Source organism: Delphinapterus leucas, chromosome 2, assembly GCF_059928025.1.
Source record: "Delphinapterus leucas isolate spDelLeu-1000000601 "Yukka" chromosome 2, BTC_Dleu_Yukka2, whole genome shotgun sequence".
Classification (NCBI taxonomy): domain Eukaryota; kingdom Metazoa; phylum Chordata; class Mammalia; order Artiodactyla; family Monodontidae; genus Delphinapterus; species Delphinapterus leucas.
This window is the reverse complement of record NC_143130.1, coordinates 178,325,236-178,343,526: the sequence shown is the minus strand read 5'-3', so window position 1 is coordinate 178,343,526 and position 18,291 is coordinate 178,325,236. Positions and strand designations below refer to the sequence as shown.

The 18,291-nt window shown below is 51.6% G+C and overlaps 1 protein-coding gene across 1 annotated transcript; it reads left to right on the top strand.

Annotated features, from left to right (window-relative positions):
* Positions 1-11,594: 11,594 nt before the first annotated feature.
* HSP90AA1 (heat shock protein 90 alpha family class A member 1) lies at positions 11,595-16,953 on the top strand. Its single transcript, XM_022576061.3, has 11 exons — positions 11,595-11,728; positions 12,233-12,394; positions 12,487-12,853; positions 13,177-13,310; positions 13,613-13,933; positions 14,152-14,317; positions 14,488-14,678; positions 14,788-14,935; positions 15,160-15,428; positions 15,744-16,077; positions 16,394-16,953. The coding sequence occupies exons 2-11, from the start codon at positions 12,233-12,235 to the stop codon at positions 16,501-16,503; spliced, it is 2,202 nt and encodes a 733-aa protein (XP_022431769.1). The 5' UTR covers positions 11,595-11,728; the 3' UTR covers positions 16,504-16,953.
* The last annotated feature ends 1,338 nt before the right edge of the window (positions 16,954-18,291 follow it).

The window sequence follows — 18,291 nt, the reverse complement described above, 5'->3', positions numbered from 1 at the left end:
GTCGGGCGTGTGTCTGGATCCGCCGCCCAGTCTGTCTGTCTCTGGGAGCACACCCCCGTCCCACCTTCTGGGTCACCAGGGTCCCACGGGAGACAGCCCGACCTCAAGGGAGCCAGCCACGTGTGTTGCTTGTAGTGTTCAGGGTAAGGGGACTAAGGTTTAAAATTCCTGCCCTAAACGCTCCCAAGTAGCTCACCAGCCTTCCATGCCACCCTTGGAGAGGGGTGAGGGCCACAGAATGGCAAACGTTGGCGCTATCGTCGCTGTTCATTCCCTTGTCTGCCTATTCTTCCTTCGTTGCACTAGCGTCACCTCAGGGCCTGCTAGGGTCCAAGCGGTGCCCAAGAGGGTGCCAGGTCCCTGCCTGAGTGCACCTGACACACAGTACAGGGCTAGAGTGCATGCGAGAAAAGTACCGGGAAGGAGCAGAAAGGCATCCAGTTCCCTGGGCTCCCAGAAGAGGAGGCTCTAGGGCACCTGCCCACAGGGGAAAGCGCTGGGCCGGGGGTGCTGCGGGGAGGGGAGGGGGTTGGTGCGACGGGTCCAGAGACGAGAGTGCTGCTGGCCGGAGGTGGGTGGTGGAATGAAGGCAGGGCCCGGCAGACTGCCGAGGAGTTTGGACTTGACCCCGAGGTCAAAATGAGCCATGGAGCAGGGATTCAAATCCGTGGCCAGGGGCTTCCCTGGGGGTGCAGTGGTTAAGAGTCCGCCTGCCAATGCAGGAGACACGGGTTCAAACCCTGGTCCGGGAAGCTCCCACATGCCGCGGAGCAACTAAGCCCGTGTGCCACAACTACTGAGCCCACGTGCCACAACTACTGAGCCTGTGCGCCTAGAGCCCGTGCTCTGCAATGAGAAGCCACCGCAGTGAGGAGCCCGCGCACCGCAATGAAGTGTAGCCCCCGCTCGCCGCAACTAGAGAAAGACCGCGCACAGCAACGAAGTCCCAATGCAGCCAAAAATAAATAAATTAAATAAATAAAGTTTTAACAATCCGTGGCCAGTAAAGACATGAAAAGATATGATTACTAATCTAGGAAATGCAAATTAAGATCACAGTGAAAGGCCACTGCACACCCACCAGGTTGGAAAACAATTTTTACTATGTCACAGCAAGTGTTACTGGGGATGCCGAGCAACGGGGACTCTGCTGGGAGTGTCGATTGATAGCATTGTTTTGAAAACAATTTGGCTATATTGGCTGAAATTGAAGAGTTCAGTACCCAATGAAATATGGAAATGTTACTGGAACATCCACAGCAGCACTGCTTGTAATAGCAAAAATCTGGAAATAGCCCAAATGTTTACCAACAGAACAGGTTCACAAACGGCAGTACAGTCGTGCGGTGGAATATTATACAACGGGAAAAACGAATAACTACAGTTATTCGAGCCAATATGAACAAACAGTGTTGAGCAAAAGTCACAGAATACATGTGATAACCATTTATTTATGTTCAGACACATCCATCTTTTAAGGATGGACACACACACACACGCACACATGGTAAACACAGCACTTCAACTTCAACATGATTGGTGGGGAATTCCCTGGCGGTCCAGCGGTTGGGACTTGGCACTCTCACTGCCGAGGGTGTGTGTTCAATCCCTGGTCAGGGAACTAAGATCCCACAAGCTGCGTGGCACAGCCAAAAAAATTTTTTAAAATAAAGCTCATTGTTTAAAAATAAATAAAGCTCAAAATTAAAAACATGATCAGTGATGTCAAATAACATTCAGCAGGGTGGCCCTACATGGCTGCTAATACTATACTCTCTCTAGCTGATTATATATATATATATATATATATATATATATATATATATATATATACGATAGATCAGCATCCTGAGAGAATTCACTGAGTTTAATTCCCCTCACTGCTGCCATCCTCCCTGAAAAAGGAAAAATGTTGGGAGGCTTGCCAACCCTTCTGTTTTAAAGGGGGAATTTTAAAATAATAATTTTATTTGTAGATTTTTTTTAAAAAAGAGATTAGACGAGATAGCATTAATGACAGGAACACCAAGGCCTCTGAGAACACAGGGGCAGGTTGCTAATCCACGGCGGGGTGGTGGGCACAGCGGCGATCACGACCGGCCGGCTTCCCGCCCCTAAGAACACCCTGGGGTTTCTAGAGCGTGAAATTCTTCACCAGCCCCTTCATACACTTGTAAGGTTTAATTCCCTCGTTATTTTAATTTGGATAATGAGATTGAACGTTGATTGAAATGTCGTGTTGGGTGGATTTACTTATCCTGTATTTTTAAGTGAAATGCCAAGTTGTTGGAAGGGCTCGGAATTTACAGGCAGCATGCTGTCAGCGTGCTGCTCAGAATACTGGATCGTGACGTAGTTTAGAAATTAAAAGGTTCTTATTATACATCCAGTAGCAACTTGAACAGTGAACTCAGCACAGTACTCGTCATAACATATTCATTGGGACACAGTTGTTAAGTAACACATTTACACACGCTTGTCTGCCCTAACTTCAGAGAAGGTAGAGGGTGTTTGCAAAGTGTGGAATTTTCCAGTAGCTCATTCACTGCTCAGTTCTATGTAGTAACACACTTGTGCCCCAGTTGATCTGCCTTGAGTGAAAAAATTTAGAACCATATGAAGACAGATGGAACCTGCTCTAACTGTCCCATCCCTGCCCCCCTTTTCCAGATGAAGAAACTGAGACTTAAAGAGACTTGCCCCAAAGTCAGCAGAGGAGGAAAAAAAAGAGGGACAAAGAGGCAGACGCCACCTCTCACTGGGCAGGGAAGAGGCAACAATGATCTGGCTCTTAAAGGAGTGGGCGTTTTCCAGGCAGGACTAGAAGAGAGAGGCAGGGGCAATGGCACAGGTGCAGAGGTGTGAAGTGGCAGGAGTCTGGGCCACGGAGGGGAACCCTTTATTGCAGGGTTTCGAGGTGAGTGGGGAGCAGGGGGAGAAGCAACAGGATCACCTCGCTGTGGAGGGCCTAGTAGGGACCCCCTCATGGGGAGTCAGTGCCAAAAACGACGACCCCATTCGTTGCCCGACCAAGCTGCCCACCACCTGGGCCACATGGGCAGAGTCCTAACTGACAGCCAGGTGACCCCTGGCTCAGTGCAGCTGGAAAGGAACTGTCAGCTCTTAGGCCAGCTAGGGACATCACACCTGCTCGTCCCCCCGCCCCGTTTCAGCTTCGGACCCACCTCACCCCACCCTGGGCACCTGCCCACCCTCTGGGCACCTGTCAGGGCAGCTGGGTCTGCTCTCCTACCAGCTGAACAAGAGGTTGCCCTAGGGTGCGTCTCAGCCTAAAGGCCTCTGCCCTTGCGTTGGCCGAGACGGAGAAGGGAACAGGGAGGGCAGAGCTGCCCCAGCCGGCCCTGCTTTAGGGCCACCACCCGGGGATCCCAGGAGATGTCAGGGAGGCTGAGAGGCCCAGGCAGGGCTGAGCACACCCCTAACTCCATCTTAAGACTCAGAAGATTCGATTTGAAGTTGGCATTTTTCTATCCTCCGGTCTTTCTTCATGTATGTGGGGTTTTAGTGGTGAAATACATATATATACAAATTATATATAATTTAATAATATATATATGTGTGTGTATATATGTATATATATATATATATATACATATATTAATTTTAAAAAGTTGCCTCCTGTTTTCTCAGAGTTAGTTTCATTCCAACTCAGTGGAAGGCTGGAAGCTTTGCCACGAACTCTCCAGGGTGAGACATTAATGATGGTGATCTAGGGAATTCCCTGGTGGTCCAGTGGTTAGGACTCGGTGCTCTCACTGCTGAGGACCCAGGTTCAATCCCTGGTCGGGGAACTAAGATCCCGCAAGACGCGCGGCGTGGCCAAAAAAAAAAAAAACTGATAGTGATCTAGACTGCAACTCACATAATTCTCTCTTTCCTAACTTTCCAGTTCATGAGAAATAAAGAAAGTGAAATTCGTAAACATCAAATCCATCTCCAGTTGGAGGCCCCAAACACAACCAATCACCTGGCCGGTAGATGGCACCAAAGACTAATCTGCCTATGGACGGAGGGTTCCTACCCGGTTCCTTCCAACACTCAGTTACCCCTTCTGCGCAAAGATGGTAGATGGCCACCTGCTCTGTGCCTGGTTGTGAGCTGGGTTTGGGGGGTAAAGAGATGAGAAAGACAGAGTCTAATTTCAGTTCGTCCCCGTGGGCTAGAGCTGTGGAAGAGGCACCCAGACAGAAGGAGGGCTGGAGGAGGTGGCTACTTAGCTGAGCTGAGCTCCTACAAGTGTTGCCTGGAAGAGAGAAGGGTGTCCGGGAGGAGGAACTGCCCTGAGGTTCCAGGTGTGTCTGGGAAACAGCTGGCAGTGGACAGCAGGGTCGGGGACAGTAGATCAGCGCCAGGCCTTAAAGTCTGTGATGGTTTCTGTCCAGCGAATGAACGAAAGGGTGACGGGCCCTGCCACCACCATCATCCCCACCAGGGTGTGTTGGATCCCCTGCCCTGGGGTCATTCTGCTGCCCGGGAGGCTGGAAGGGGCCCGAGAAGGGAGGAGGGAGGCTGGAACAAAACCAGAAACCACCACCACCACGCTTTTACGTTCTGTCCTTCCTCCCTCTGTACCTGACTCTCTGCCATATTCTTCTTAACTTCCAGCTCACCTGATCAGGGTTGGCGGTGGCGGGCTCTGGGTGACAGGTGGGTGTCTGCAGCCAGCGTTCCGGGCCTCAGAGCTGAGAGCCCCGAGTTCATGATGTGGGCTGACGTCACATAGTGAGTGGCTGGAGGAGTGAGGGGCCCAGGAGCAGGATGCTCTGGTAGCTGGGCCTGGGGGTTTGAACACCTAGACGGGACTCTGGCTCAGTGTCTAGGGAGCCCAGTGACATTTCTGCACCGGGAGGTGGGCAGGTGAAACATGAATGCAGACCAGATAAACCCAGGGAGAGGTAGCTGAAGGCAGCCAGGTGACGAGGATGTGGGGAAGAGCTCCCGCAGACTTGGCAGCTGTCAGAATGTGGGGCTGAGGGAGAAGCCAACGATGACTCAGAGGCTGGAAGATGAGTTCAAGGGAAGGTGGCAGTGCTTCCGGGAAGCAGTCTCCGTTCCTGCCCAGGACCACGGGTTCCTTTAGGACCCAAGGACAGGCCTGCACTCGTAAGCGTGTTTATGGTCCATCTCCCCGCCCCCCACTAGAATGTAAGCTCCTGAAGGTGCACCCGGGGCCCGGGATTCTCCAGCTCTATGTGCCTTGCCCGGGGGCGCAGCACACACCTGTCCTCTGCCTGACTCGGGGCAGGCTCGGGAGGGAGACCAGGAGGGCTGGGCGTGGGACAGGGAGGGAGAGGCCCCCACCCCTCTCCTCGGCCACACCCCACACCGCGCACGCGCGCCCACAGGCCCCTGCAGGTGCAGCCCCTGACCCCAGCCCCTTCTCTCACCCCCTCCCAGCTCCACGGCTGCACTGAGACTGTGGTCTTCAGGAAGTCGTGCTCCTGTCCACACACGTCCAGTTCCCTCCCGCCTGGCCGGCCCTTCCACCGTGTTCTTGGTCACATCCCCATCACCCCGTTTACTGGACGCCCATCCTCTTGGATGCCTCATAGATGTTTGCGCCTAGCATGGTGACACCGAGCCGGTCACCTGCCGCCCCATGCTGACTGCAGCCCCCCCCGCCCCCCCCCCCCGCACACAGGACGCCACGGGGCTCCTTCACATCACCCAGGCTGTCACCTCGTGCTCCTGGTCTCTCCCACGCCTGCCCCTTCTCCACCCACCAGGTCTGCAGGTGCAGGCCCTCCTTGGGACTCACTGGTCCAGACCTTCATCTGCACCGTGGTCGGAGTGGACACAGGTCTGACCGGGCCCCGGGGAAGGCCTCTGATACCTGCCATGGTCCTCGGGCCACATTTTGAGTCCCCTGGTTCAGGGCACTGTACGATGTGCCACCCCCTGCCTCAGGCTGCTCTGTGTCCCCCTCCCCCCATCACAGGGAAGGGCTCTCCCCACCGCCACTTGCTTTTCCACCTTGTCCTCTCCCTCTTCCCCACGGACTCCTAGTAATCCTTCTAGATTTCGCTTTTGCAAGCACTGTTCCTTCTCCTTCTCCTGGGTGCCCCCCCTAGCCCAGCGGCTAACGCCCACCCTCCTCAGCTCTCAGGGAAGCCTCTGGTGGGGCCCACACCCTGCCAGCACACGGCATCTTATAAATCCACGGGTCAATGTGGTGCTGGCTGCACGTGTGCCTCCACCACGAGGGCAGTGACCTGATTGCCGCCCAGTGTGTCCCAGGGCCTGGACACGGGCTTTCAGTAGATAGGCTTAAATGAATGGTGCTCATTAAACAAGACACCATTTCCTCTATCGAAACTGGCAAACAAGTTTTTTCCGGCCACACTCAGTGCTGACAACGGTGGGACAGCAGGTGGAGGGAGTGTTCGCCGTCCCCTCTTCTGGTGACAGCATGTCAGGAAGCAACCTGCCCCCTCCCAGACTTCCAGGAGAGGCTGCCCAACGTGCGCTTTGAAGGATGGGTTAAAGTTTGCCAGAAGAGATAAAATTTTGGTCAACAGGAAAATTTTATAGTCAACAGGAAAACCGGTTTGCTCTGTGGAAATCTACCTTAGAGCTGATTCTAAAACACATATGGCCAGAAACAGAGGGCTGGCCCCCTTCCCTTGCTCGCAGCATTCATCACCGCCTTTGGGGCTCTACTCTCAGCCCTCCCTTCCTTCTCAAGCTTGAGCCTAAACCCAGCAGATGGTCACTAGCGCAGGACAGCATCCTGGTGCTTCTGTGGCTGCCAGTATGGTCACCCTGTCTCCCTGCTCTCCGTCAAGGGAACAACAGTGCCCCCATCCCCTGAGCACTCACTGCGTGCTAGGCACTAAGGTTTCCTGCAGATTAGCTCGGGGCATCCTCCCACATCCGCGTTGTAGAGATGAGATGACCTAAGCACAGAGAGGTTGTGTAGCTTGCTCAAAGTCACACAGCCAACTGCAGACTGTGCTATAACAGACATCCTGCTCCAAGTCAACTGTACCTCTTTCCAAAGTATGGATTTTCCAATATAGTTATAATTTGATTGTAAACACTTCTCCAAGGTCATTGCTACACATCAATTTTTTTAAAAACAGCTTTATGAGATATAATTGACATGGAATAAAATGCACATGTTTAAAGTACAATTTGATATGCTTTGAGATAGGCAAACACCCGTGAAATGACTCCTGCAATCGAGATAGTGATCAGATTCATCACCTAAAGTTTCCTCATACCAAGGGACTTCCCCAGTGGTCCAGTGGCTAAGACTCCACGCTCCAGATTCAGGGCACCTGGGTTCAATCCCTGGTCAGGGAACTAGATCCCACATGCTGCAACTGAAAGTTTCCTCATGCCGAATCCCTCCCTCCTGCTCCTGTCGGCCACACTCAGCCAGGCAACCACTGATCCGCTGTCACTACAGTTTGCGTTTCCTAAAATTTTATGTAAACGACTGGCATCTTTCCCTCAGCATAATTATTTTGCATAGAGAACATTTACCAAGATAGACCATAATCTGGGCCATAAACCAATAAATTAAAGGATTCAAATCATGCAAACTATGTTCTCTGACCACAGTGGAATTAAATATTAGAAATCAATAACAAGGGCTTCCCTGGTGGCACAGTGGTTAGGAATCCACCTGCCAATGCAGAGGACACGGGTTCGAGCCCTGTTCTGGGAAGATCCCACATGCCGTGGAGCAACTAAGCCCGTGCGCCACAACTAGTGAGCCTGCGCTCTAGAGCCCACGTGCCGCAACTGCTGAAGCCCTAGAGCCCATGCTCCGCAACAAGGCAAGCCACCGCAATAAGCAGCCCTCGCAGCACAACGAAAAGTAGCCCCCACTTGCCGCAATTAGAGAAAGCCTGTGTGCAGAAACAAAGACCTAACACAACCAAAAAAAAAAAAAAATCAGTAACAAAAAAGACATCTGGAAAACCTCCAAGTATTTGGAAACTAACACATTTATAAATTACCCATGGGTCAAAGAAGAAATCAAAAGGAAAATCAGAAAATTATTTATTTACTTTAATAAACATGTATACAGCAGTTACTGTGTGCCAGGCCCTGTCTTGGGCCATTTCCAAAAACAGAATGTGCTCATTTAGGCCTCATAACAACCCTATGAGGAAGACACTTGCACACCCATTTTTCGGACACCGAACCCAAGGCACAGAGGGAGTAGGTGACTTGCCTGGGTCACGCAGATAGGCAGTGGCAGAGCTGGGATTTGAATCTGGGACACCTGCATCCAGGGTCCGTGCCTTGTGTCCCACTTTGTCAATGGAGGGACACTGAAAGGTTTCAAATGGTAGAGAAAAATGGTCAGATTCCTGACAGGAAGATCACTTTGGGATGAGTTCAACAAATATTTAGGAGCTAAATCTGCAGGACTTGGAGATGTGTTAGTGTTGAGAGAGCAGGAGACAGCTGGGTGCAAAAGGAAGAAGTGAGAGTGGACGGCAGGGCTGGAGGGCTCAGCAGTGCCCATGCCAGGAGGGAAGGGGCCCCACATCCTGAGGACCTGTTTCCATCAGGGGATGGTAGAAAGGTAAGATGGGGGTGCGCAGGGGTCCCTAAGGAAATTCTTGCGGAAGGTCCACTAGAACACTGAGGGGGGATGGTGTTTCAGGTGGAAGGAAGGGTGTATGCACGGCGTTGTGGGGGCAGCTTGTGGAGTCAGGTTTAAAAGGAGAGCGATGCGGAGCACAGCGGGAACTGAGCATCGGTGGGCGGCAGGGGCACCCACAATGCCTGGCAGGCCTGGGTAAGGAGCTGTCTTTCTCTCTGGAGTGACGGGGTGTCAGCCAGTGTCTGGGGAGTGTGTGCAGGAGGGGACTGATGGGGCCAGATCTGGGCTCTCACAGCTCGCCCCAGCTACAGAGCGGAGACACACCAGAGCAGAGGCAGGAAGCAGTCTGGCGGCTTCGAAGGGCTTCCAGGTGAGCGGCTTCCAAGCACTGGGGGAGGGGTGGGGGACGAGTATGGAGGAAAGTGGACAGACTCAAGAGGTATCTAGGAGATAGAAGTGGCAGGGACCACGCCAGGTCCCCTGCGGGGATGCCTGGGGTTCTAGAAGGTGGCGGGATAGTCATCTGGCTAGTGAGCCCTGGAAGAAAGCCAGGTAGGTGGGGGAAGTGAGGTCAGCACCCGAGTCTGGAGTTGGAAGAGGGCCAGCGAAAGGCCAGGGGGAGAGGACGAGTCTGAAGAGGGGGCAGCGAAGGAGCAGCGGGGACGAGGGAAACCCCAGCGTGCTGCTGGTATAACCAAGCGGAGGGGTCGGGAGGGCACCGGCGGTTGGTGTGGAACCGGTCCCAGGCGTCTGGAGGGACGAGACCAAAACGATCCTTGTACTCAGCGACTGAGGTCGGCAGGCAGGCAGGCAGGCAGGCGAGAGCCGGAGCGCAAGAGGATTTGGAAGCAGGGTGTTAAGGCCGGAGCTTGCTGGGAAACACTGGCTCCCCAAGCGGCCTCTGGAGGAGAGGGGAGAAAGCTCCAGAAACCGAGAATTTCACAGCCGGGGCCTTGAACGGCTCATCTACAAGAAATCTTACACCTCCAGGGCAGTGGCCCGAGTGGAGTGGAAAGATGCGGGCCGGGCCTCCTAGTCAGGAGAACAGGAGGGCGGCTGCCGGGCTACAGGAGGGGAGCCCTTGCGCGGCTGACAGTGGCAGTGGCGACAACGAAACTTCAGCGCTACCACCCCATCTCCCCTGCCCCGCTCCCTCTCCTCTTCCTCCCCCCTGCCCGCCCCCAGCCCAGGCCGCAGGGAAAACCCAGGCCGCCGGGAGCGTCCACACACAGCTGGGGCCAGAAACACATTTTACAACGCACCCCAGCGAACGATAACAACCCCCATCTACCCTCACCACGTGGCTGGTAGTTTCCAGTCTATTTTGCCTGTTTTAACGCTAGTCAGGACGCCCTGCGTTGATTTCACTGCCTCCTGAAGGGTCTCCAGCCCCAGCGGAGAACCCTGTTGCAGGAAAAGCTGGGTTTCTCTGGAGACTAGGAAGTGGAGGGAGTCGTCAGTCAAGTTTGTTTACAACATAAGGAGCTTCCAGATTGTTCCGGGGGGAGGGGGGCAATGGTGGGAGGAGTTAGAGACAAAGGAGCCGGGAGGAGGGGGAGGGTTTACCGGGAGAGGCCTGGGCGGGGCAGGGGTGCGCTGCCGGGCGTTGGTTTCCTCAACGGTGAACAGCCCCCGCCCCCGCTTACTGACCTGGGTGAAGCCCAAAGACGCCACCCCGCCTCCAAAATTCTTCCGTGATCTGGCACTATTCTAAACACGTTTGGAATTCCCATTTAGAAATTGGCTTTTAAAGCAAGTTAATCACCCCAACCATGAATTACATACTTCGTATGGAAAACTCAAACTACACAAAAGAATAAGTAAAAGAGATGAGCTTTACAAAATCATGATGCGCGTAGCTGGGTCAGTTTGCATGGTCACCACGTCCCGGAATTCCAGACTAGGGCCCGCAACGCGTTGAAGGATACGGTTTTACAACAAACCCAAAGTAGGTACAAGTCCCCAAGGGACTGAGCAAGAGCTGGGAGAATTCCGTATTTTCTGTCCGTTTCAACATTTCTTCCTGGTCGCAGCGGGGCCTAAGGACAGGACCAGTCCCCAAATACGAGCGGTGGCCTGCCTTGAGGTGGGGTCTATAGCGATGTGTGGGGAAGCCCTCGTTCCCCATCCCACCTCAGCTTCAGAAACAGCTGCACGGGAGCCCCACGAGGCCCAGGGGACTTTGCTCCCCATGCACATACGCGGGTCACCCCTCGCTCACACACCTCTGCACCCCACACCCAGGCCGGAGCCCCGGGCCTCTGCATAACGAGGCTCTGGCAGGCACCTGTTGCCAGAATTCCTGTACCCTGAACCCATAATCGCTGACCCCGGCAAAAAAGTGCGCCCCGTACCTCCCGACCCAGCCCTGGATGCCCAATCGCTGACCCGGGCCCCCAAACCCCTAACCGTGGCTCTGAGCCTCTGATCAGTGCGCTGGGCGTATACATGTGACACGGGACCGGACCCCTCACCCCTGCTTCGATTTCCTACATGCGGCCTCAAGGCCCCCAACCTGGCCCCGGGCCCCCAGTCTCGGGCCCTGACGGTGGAGGACCCGAAGCTTCCACAACCTGGGGACACGTTTTAACCACTGAGAGTTTACTTTTCTGCACTTCACAGAGCCGCGAGCACGGGCACTCAGTCCCCGGGCACTCAGTCCCCGGTCGCACTCCCCGCGGCCTGGACAGGGTCGGCGGTTCACCAGGGCGGCCGTTGGGCCGACGCGCGCCGAGCAGGGGTCGTGGGGGCGGGGCCGACGGCGCGCAGAACGCAGCGGGCGCGGGGGCAGGGCTAGGGGTGATGGCCCCGGAAGGCGCGAGACCTTCCCGAGAGCTCCGGGCCGCGCAGGCGTCCTGCGGTCCGCGCGGGCGCGCGCGGCGCGGCCGTGGGGGGCGGGGCGCGAGGGCGTGGGGCCGCGCGGGCCCAGGGTAGGGGCGGGCAGCGTCCAGGGCGCAGGCGCAGGCGCGCGGCCGCGGCGGCGGTTGGGGAGGGTTCTTCCGGAAGGTTCGGGAGGCTTCTGGAAAAGGCGCCGCGCGCTGGGCGGGCTCGCCTCTATATAAGGGAGGCGCGGGGACGGCGCGCCAGTTGCTTGTACGTCCTGGTGCTGCGTCGCTGCGGAGCGTTTGCGGTCCTTTAGCCGAGGTGAGGGGGCGGCGGGCGGGGGCTCTTGGCGCGGGGGCCTCCGAAGGGGGTGGGCTCCACGGTGGGGGGGCTCCACGGGGTTCCGGGGCCGGGCGGGAGACGGCGGCGGGTGCAACCACCTCCGCCGGGGGCCCTCGGCAGGCGGTGCCGGGGCGGCCGTGGCGTCTCGCAGGCCTCGGGCCTGCTGCGGCCTTTCCTCCCCTCCCCCCTGCGGGAGCGGGCGGGCCTTGGGGCTCTGGGGGAGCGGGGGCGGGGGCCGCGGTTCTGCGCCTTGGGAGGAGTCCCCGGGCCCGGTTCCCAGCCGGCGGAGGGGGGGAGGTGTCATGGCGGAGTCGCGCGGGAGCGGCGCCCGTGCGGCCGGCGTGGGCTGCGGCGGCTCTGGGGCCCCGGAATGAGGTCATCCCTTTGTCAGCCGGCGCCTCGTGCGCGCACCGGCCTCCGAAGCGGGCGCGGGACGTGGCGGGACCCCGTCCGGCGGCCTCACTGGCTCCGTGTCCTCTCCAGATGCCCGAGGAAACCCAGACCCAAGACCAGCCGATGGAGGAGGAGGAGGTGGAGACGTTCGCCTTCCAGGCGGAAATTGCCCAGTTGATGTCGCTGATCATCAATACATTCTACTCGAATAAAGAGATCTTTTTGAGGGAGCTTATTTCAAATTCGTCCGACGTAAGTCTTTCAATGTAGAATTTGGATTTAGTTTCGGTATAAAATTAACCTTTTAGAGACCTTGTGTGTAATATTCTGTGTTTTTTAAATAGGCTCTGGACAAGATCAGGTATGAGAGCTTGACAGATCCCAGTAAACTAGATTCTGGGAAAGAGCTGCATATTAACCTCATTCCGAACAAGCAAGATCGGACGCTCACTATTGTGGACACCGGGATTGGAATGACCAAGGCCGATTTGATCAACAATCTTGGTACCATTGCCAAGTCTGGGACCAAGGCGTTCATGGAGGCTTTGCAGGCTGGTGCAGATATTTCTATGATTGGCCAGTTTGGTGTCGGGTTTTATTCAGCCTATTTGGTGGCCGAGAAAGTGACCGTTATCACCAAACATAACGATGATGAGCAGTATGCCTGGGAGTCTTCCGCAGGAGGATCCTTCACAGTGAGGACTGATACAGGTGGGCATCCCGTAGACATCTTACTGGGTCAGTCGTTTGTGGAGGGTGGGGTGCTGTAGGCAGTGGACCCCTGAAGGTGCTGTGAAGTTTGTGTTTAAAAAAAAACAAATTTGTGTTTTCCGTAAGTGGGATAGCCTGTTCTTGCGGTTGTTTATCTTGGCCGTTAACTGCTCTGGGAGTCTTTCCGTTAGCAGTAAGGGTAAACCCCTGCTTCATAGATGTTGAAATGAGTGCTAGGAGAACTAAATTGATGCTATGTGTTCGTTAACCTTGATTAGGCCATTGAGATTGAAATTGAGCTCGTTTCTCCATTTCCTTTTCAGGAGAACCTATGGGTCGTGGAACAAAAGTTATTCTGCATCTTAAAGAAGACCAAACTGAGTACTTAGAGGAACGGAGAATAAAGGAGATCGTGAAGAAGCACTCTCAGTTTATTGGCTATCCCATCACTCTCTTTGTGAGTTTCTGTATATTTTTCACATAGGTAACCAAAGCGACGGAGTTGAAATCTTTAGTCCTTAGAGTCCTTGATAAAAGAAGAGTTGTGAATTTGCAGTATTTATTGGGCTGGTGGGTGGAGCTCTGTCTTGCTCTGTCCAGGCACCCAGGCCTATTGAGATACATCAGGAACTGATGAGAAGCTTTCTGGCTACTTACTGCTTTCAGTTGGTTTTGGGTGTAAGTGCCTCAGTGCTGTTTAGCTTATTTTTTTTAGATCTGGGATGGAGAGATGATGTGAGTTACTTACGTCTTTTGAAGGTGGAGAAGGAACGTGATAAAGAAGTCAGTGATGATGAGGCAGAAGAAAAGGAAGACAAAGAAGAAGAGAAAGAAAAAGAAGAAAAGGAGTCTGAGGACAAACCTGAGATAGAAGATGTTGGCTCTGATGAAGAGGAAGAAGAAAAGAAGGATGGTGACAAGAAGAAGAAGAAGAAGATCAAGGAGAAATACATTGATCAAGAAGAACTGAACAAAACAAAGCCGATTTGGACCAGAAATCCTGATGACATTAGTAATGAAGAGTATGGAGAGTTCTACAAGAGCTTGACCAACGACTGGGAAGATCACTTGGCAGTGAAGGTGAGTGCTGGGAGCTTCAAAGCTAGTGTCTGCAGGTGGTCTGCCTCAAACTGTTAAATTTGAGGATGGTTTCTGGCAGCTTTCTCTTGCCCACTGCCCCATCCTTCTCCCGAAGTCTTGAAGTTATGTAACTGCAAGTGTTTGGCTCTGGGGTTTAAGTGGTACCTGTTGGTGAAAGCTGATTGCATTGTCTTGATCTTGGCTGTGTTTTATTACAGCATTTTTCAGTTGAAGGACAGTTGGAATTCAGAGCTCTTCTTTTTGTCCCAAGACGTGCTCCCTTTGACCTGTTCGAAAACAGAAAGAAAAAGAACAACATTAAGTTGTATGTTCGCAGAGTTTTCATCATGGACAACTGCGAGGAGCTGATCCCTGAGTATCTGAGTAAGTGCGGTTGGGCGTAAAGAGTGGTCGGCGTCACAGGTCAGAGTTCAGCCTATCAACTCCCGATTTTTAAAGGGGAAAAAAATCGTTCGTCTGTGGTTTTTCAGGTTTACGTTTTTGTCGATTTTGTCCTTGGAGTGACCTTGAGCGCATTTGGTCTGTTTTTTCAGACTTCATCAGAGGCGTGGTGGACTCGGAGGATCTCCCTTTAAACATTTCCCGTGAGATGTTGCAACAAAGCAAAATTTTGAAAGTTATTAGGAAGAATTTGGTCAAAAAATGCTTAGAACTCTTCACTGAACTGGCAGAAGATAAAGAGAACTACAAGAAGTTTTATGAGCAGTTCTCTAAAAACATTAAGGTTAGTTGTAAACACACTTGACCATTAGGACTGGTAGTCAAACTGGCTTCTCGTTTTAAATGATTTTTTAATGCAGAGAAAGTCTTCCTAAAGCTCACCTGTTTTTCAGCTTGGAATACATGAAGATTCTCAAAATCGAAAGAAACTTTCAGAGCTGTTGAGGTACTACACTTCTGCTTCTGGTGATGAGATGGTTTCCCTCAAGGACTACTGCACAAGAATGAAGGAAAACCAGAAACACATCTATTACATCACAGGTAATGGGCAGTAAATGTTAGTCGTATCTTTGTGCTTGTGGTTCCATAGGAACAGTTGGGTGTGTTTTCTACCCATGTGGTGTTACATATAAATTAGTAGGGGTTACTATAGGCAACGTAGTGTGAGCTAGCTCTTGTCTGTGGTTAGATCAAACTACATAGGAAAAAAGAAAAGGAAATGAAACTGCTTCCTGTTAAGGATCTAAAACTTTTTCATATATCAGGTGAGACTAAGGACCAGGTAGCTAACTCTGCCTTTGTGGAACGTCTTCGGAAGCATGGCTTGGAAGTGATCTACATGATCGAGCCTATTGATGAGTATTGTGTGCAACAGCTGAAGGAGTTTGAGGGGAAGACCTTAGTGTCAGTCACCAAAGAGGGCCTGGAACTTCCAGAGGACGAAGAAGAGAAAAAGAAACAGGAAGAAAAAAAGACAAAGTTTGAAAACCTCTGCAAAATCATGAAGGACATCTTGGAGAAGAAAGTTGAAAAGGTGTGTGAATACAGTCTTCTCACCTACATTTAAAAGGAGTGTCAGGTGTTTTTCAAACTGAAGTTTTCTTAACTTACTAATAGAAAACTTTAGCATTTCCATTTAGTGATGGATATAGATCTCAAGATCCTTAAAGACTTCAAGTGTAAGAGAACTCACAGGAAGAAAGCGTCAGGTATCTGAGTTTGCAAATAGTATTTCTGATTCGTCGATACTGAAGTTTCTTAAATGTTCATAATAAAGCTGATAACAAGTACTTACAGGTTAGAATATGAAATCTTCTTAGGCCTAGTTATCACTGTGTTTTGATTGTAGGTGGTCGTGTCTAACCGATTGGTGACATCCCCGTGCTGCATTGTCACAAGCACATATGGCTGGACAGCAAACATGGAAAGGATCATGAAGGCTCAGGCGCTGAGAGACAACTCAACAATGGGTTACATGGCAGCGAAGAAGCACCTGGAGATAAACCCTGACCATTCCATCATTGAGACCTTGAGGCAAAAGGCAGAGGCTGACAAGAATGACAAGTCTGTGAAGGATCTGGTCATCCTGCTGTACGAAACGGCTCTCCTGTCTTCTGGCTTCAGTCTGGAGGATCCCCAGACACATGCTAACAGGATCTATAGGATGATCAAACTTGGTCTTGGTAAGCCTTGTGCAAATACCACGTGTCAATACTATTGGGGGAAAAGCTTAAACACATGACTGATGAAAAGGGTAACATAACTTTCAGCAATTTGAACAAAGTTGGGCTGTCCCATTCAGTTTGGGAAACCCTAAGTCACATGAGTTAAGAACGGGTGTAAAATAGGCCTTTTTTTATTGTACAGGATAAAGAATGAAACAGGGTCATACACCCTGTAAATTAATTGCTCAGCCTTGGAAAGTGGGTATGAACTAGCAGTGTTGGGATAGTTGGGTGGCTTTAGGGAATCTAATCCATGGTGTTTATTTCCAAAAAGGCATTGATGAAGATGACCCCACTGCTGATGACAGCAGTGCTGCCGTAACTGAGGAGATGCCACCCCTCGAAGGAGACGATGACACGTCCCGCATGGAAGAAGTAGACTGAGCTCTGCCTGAGGATTACGTGGCCACGTGTTCAACACTCTTGTCTTCATTTCTTCTGATAATATGTTTTCAAGTATTTCTTTATTTTTGTTAACATTTAAAAACCTGTATGGCATGACAGCTACTTAAGGGGAAGATAAGATTTCTTTCTACTAAGTGTGATACTGTGATACTTTAGGCACTAAAAGCAGAGCTAGTTTTTTTCTAGTTTCATGTTGGCTTATTTTAACAGACGGAAGTAGCGTTTGTTGTAAGGTGTATGTAACCTACGTTAACTTCATGGTCTGAAGTGTTTAGCTATCAAGCGGATTCTTTAGTAGACCAAATCTTGTGTCGCTGAAGTGTTCTGAAGTATATACCTTGATGTTTAAAAGAAAATACTTCTTAAAGGAACTTTCATCTTCTGGGATTTACTTTTTAAACCTTCCATCGCCTGTATTGACTGCATGTGCCAGACCCCTAGGAATTAGTATGTTCAACTGAACCAACTCGATGGGAGTCACTGTCCATACATAGGGCTTGTTTTCCACAGAAAAGTGGTGTTGAGAGTAGCAGAATTATAAGCCTATCTAGGCATGTTGTAAAGCTGTTTGAAAAGTGACTCGGAGCAAGTTTTGTGAATGGAGACGTAGTGCTCAAGTCACATTCTGCTTTAAAAGTTGTAACAAATACAGATAAATTAAAAAGAACTTATGTGAAAATGTCTTCTTTCGGAGGGGGGAGAGTATAGATGACGGGATGGTCCCAGAATGTAAAACGTTAGGTGCGTACATCTTGCCTGCGAGGAGCCAAGGAAGTAGATGATTGGTGTTGACTGCCGGAGTCTTACTACTGCCATCTTCCCAGGGTGGGGGATGAGCATACATTCTCGTGATGTGTTTTTGGGGGATTTTTGTTTTTGTTTTTGGCTGTGCAGCGTGCAGGATCGTAGGTGGTATCTTATTTCCCGGACCAGGGATTGAACCCACACCCCCTGCGGTGGAAGCTTGGAGTCTTAACTACTGGACGACCAGGGAATTCCCAGAGCATATATCCTTAAAAGACACAGATGAGAACAGGTGAACCTTACACTGTGTGTTAAATTTCCTAATAACAGCCATTGTCCCGTAGGATTTTCATGTCCAAACTGTGCTTTGACGGTATTTGTGAAACGTATCTGATGCTCTAAATATCGTCTCTGAACTACCTTGGCCTTAGGAATGTCTGGAAGTTGTGTACCACGCGTACTTAATGAGTGCCGTTCCACCTGAAACCGCCTCTGCTCCTGGGCCTCTGGTTCCTTATTGAGCGTCGGGCGAGGTGGCTGTAGAGAAGGTGCTGATAGCTGTGAGCAGCGGTTGGAGAGGCGTAAGCTGTGGGAGAGTTGGTGGTAGCAGCTCTGTACAGGATCTGGATCCTGAGCCTAAGACCACGTGAAGAGTGACGGTGATTAATAGGGGGCAGGGAGAGGACTTGAGAGTCTTTATACTGCGGAAGATGTCACCTAGTGTTCAGTGGGTACCAAGTGCCTGGTAAAGTAATCGCCTTTAATCCTTGTAATCTAATGCAGCGGAAGTTCTCACCTCCCATTTGTCTAAGGAGAGAATTGAGGTGCCCACGCTGTTCAGGAATTAGGAATTGAAAGGCCAGGGCAAAGGGGTAGTTTTCTTCCATGTTTCCCATGTCTAGTAGGAATATAGAGGATTCCACTTAAATCAAAAGGAGCATTTCAGAGAAACAAACTGAGAGCCTCTATGAATAGTCTCCCACTTAAAAAAAGATCTCCCACTGAGCATGTTTTCTGAGTTAC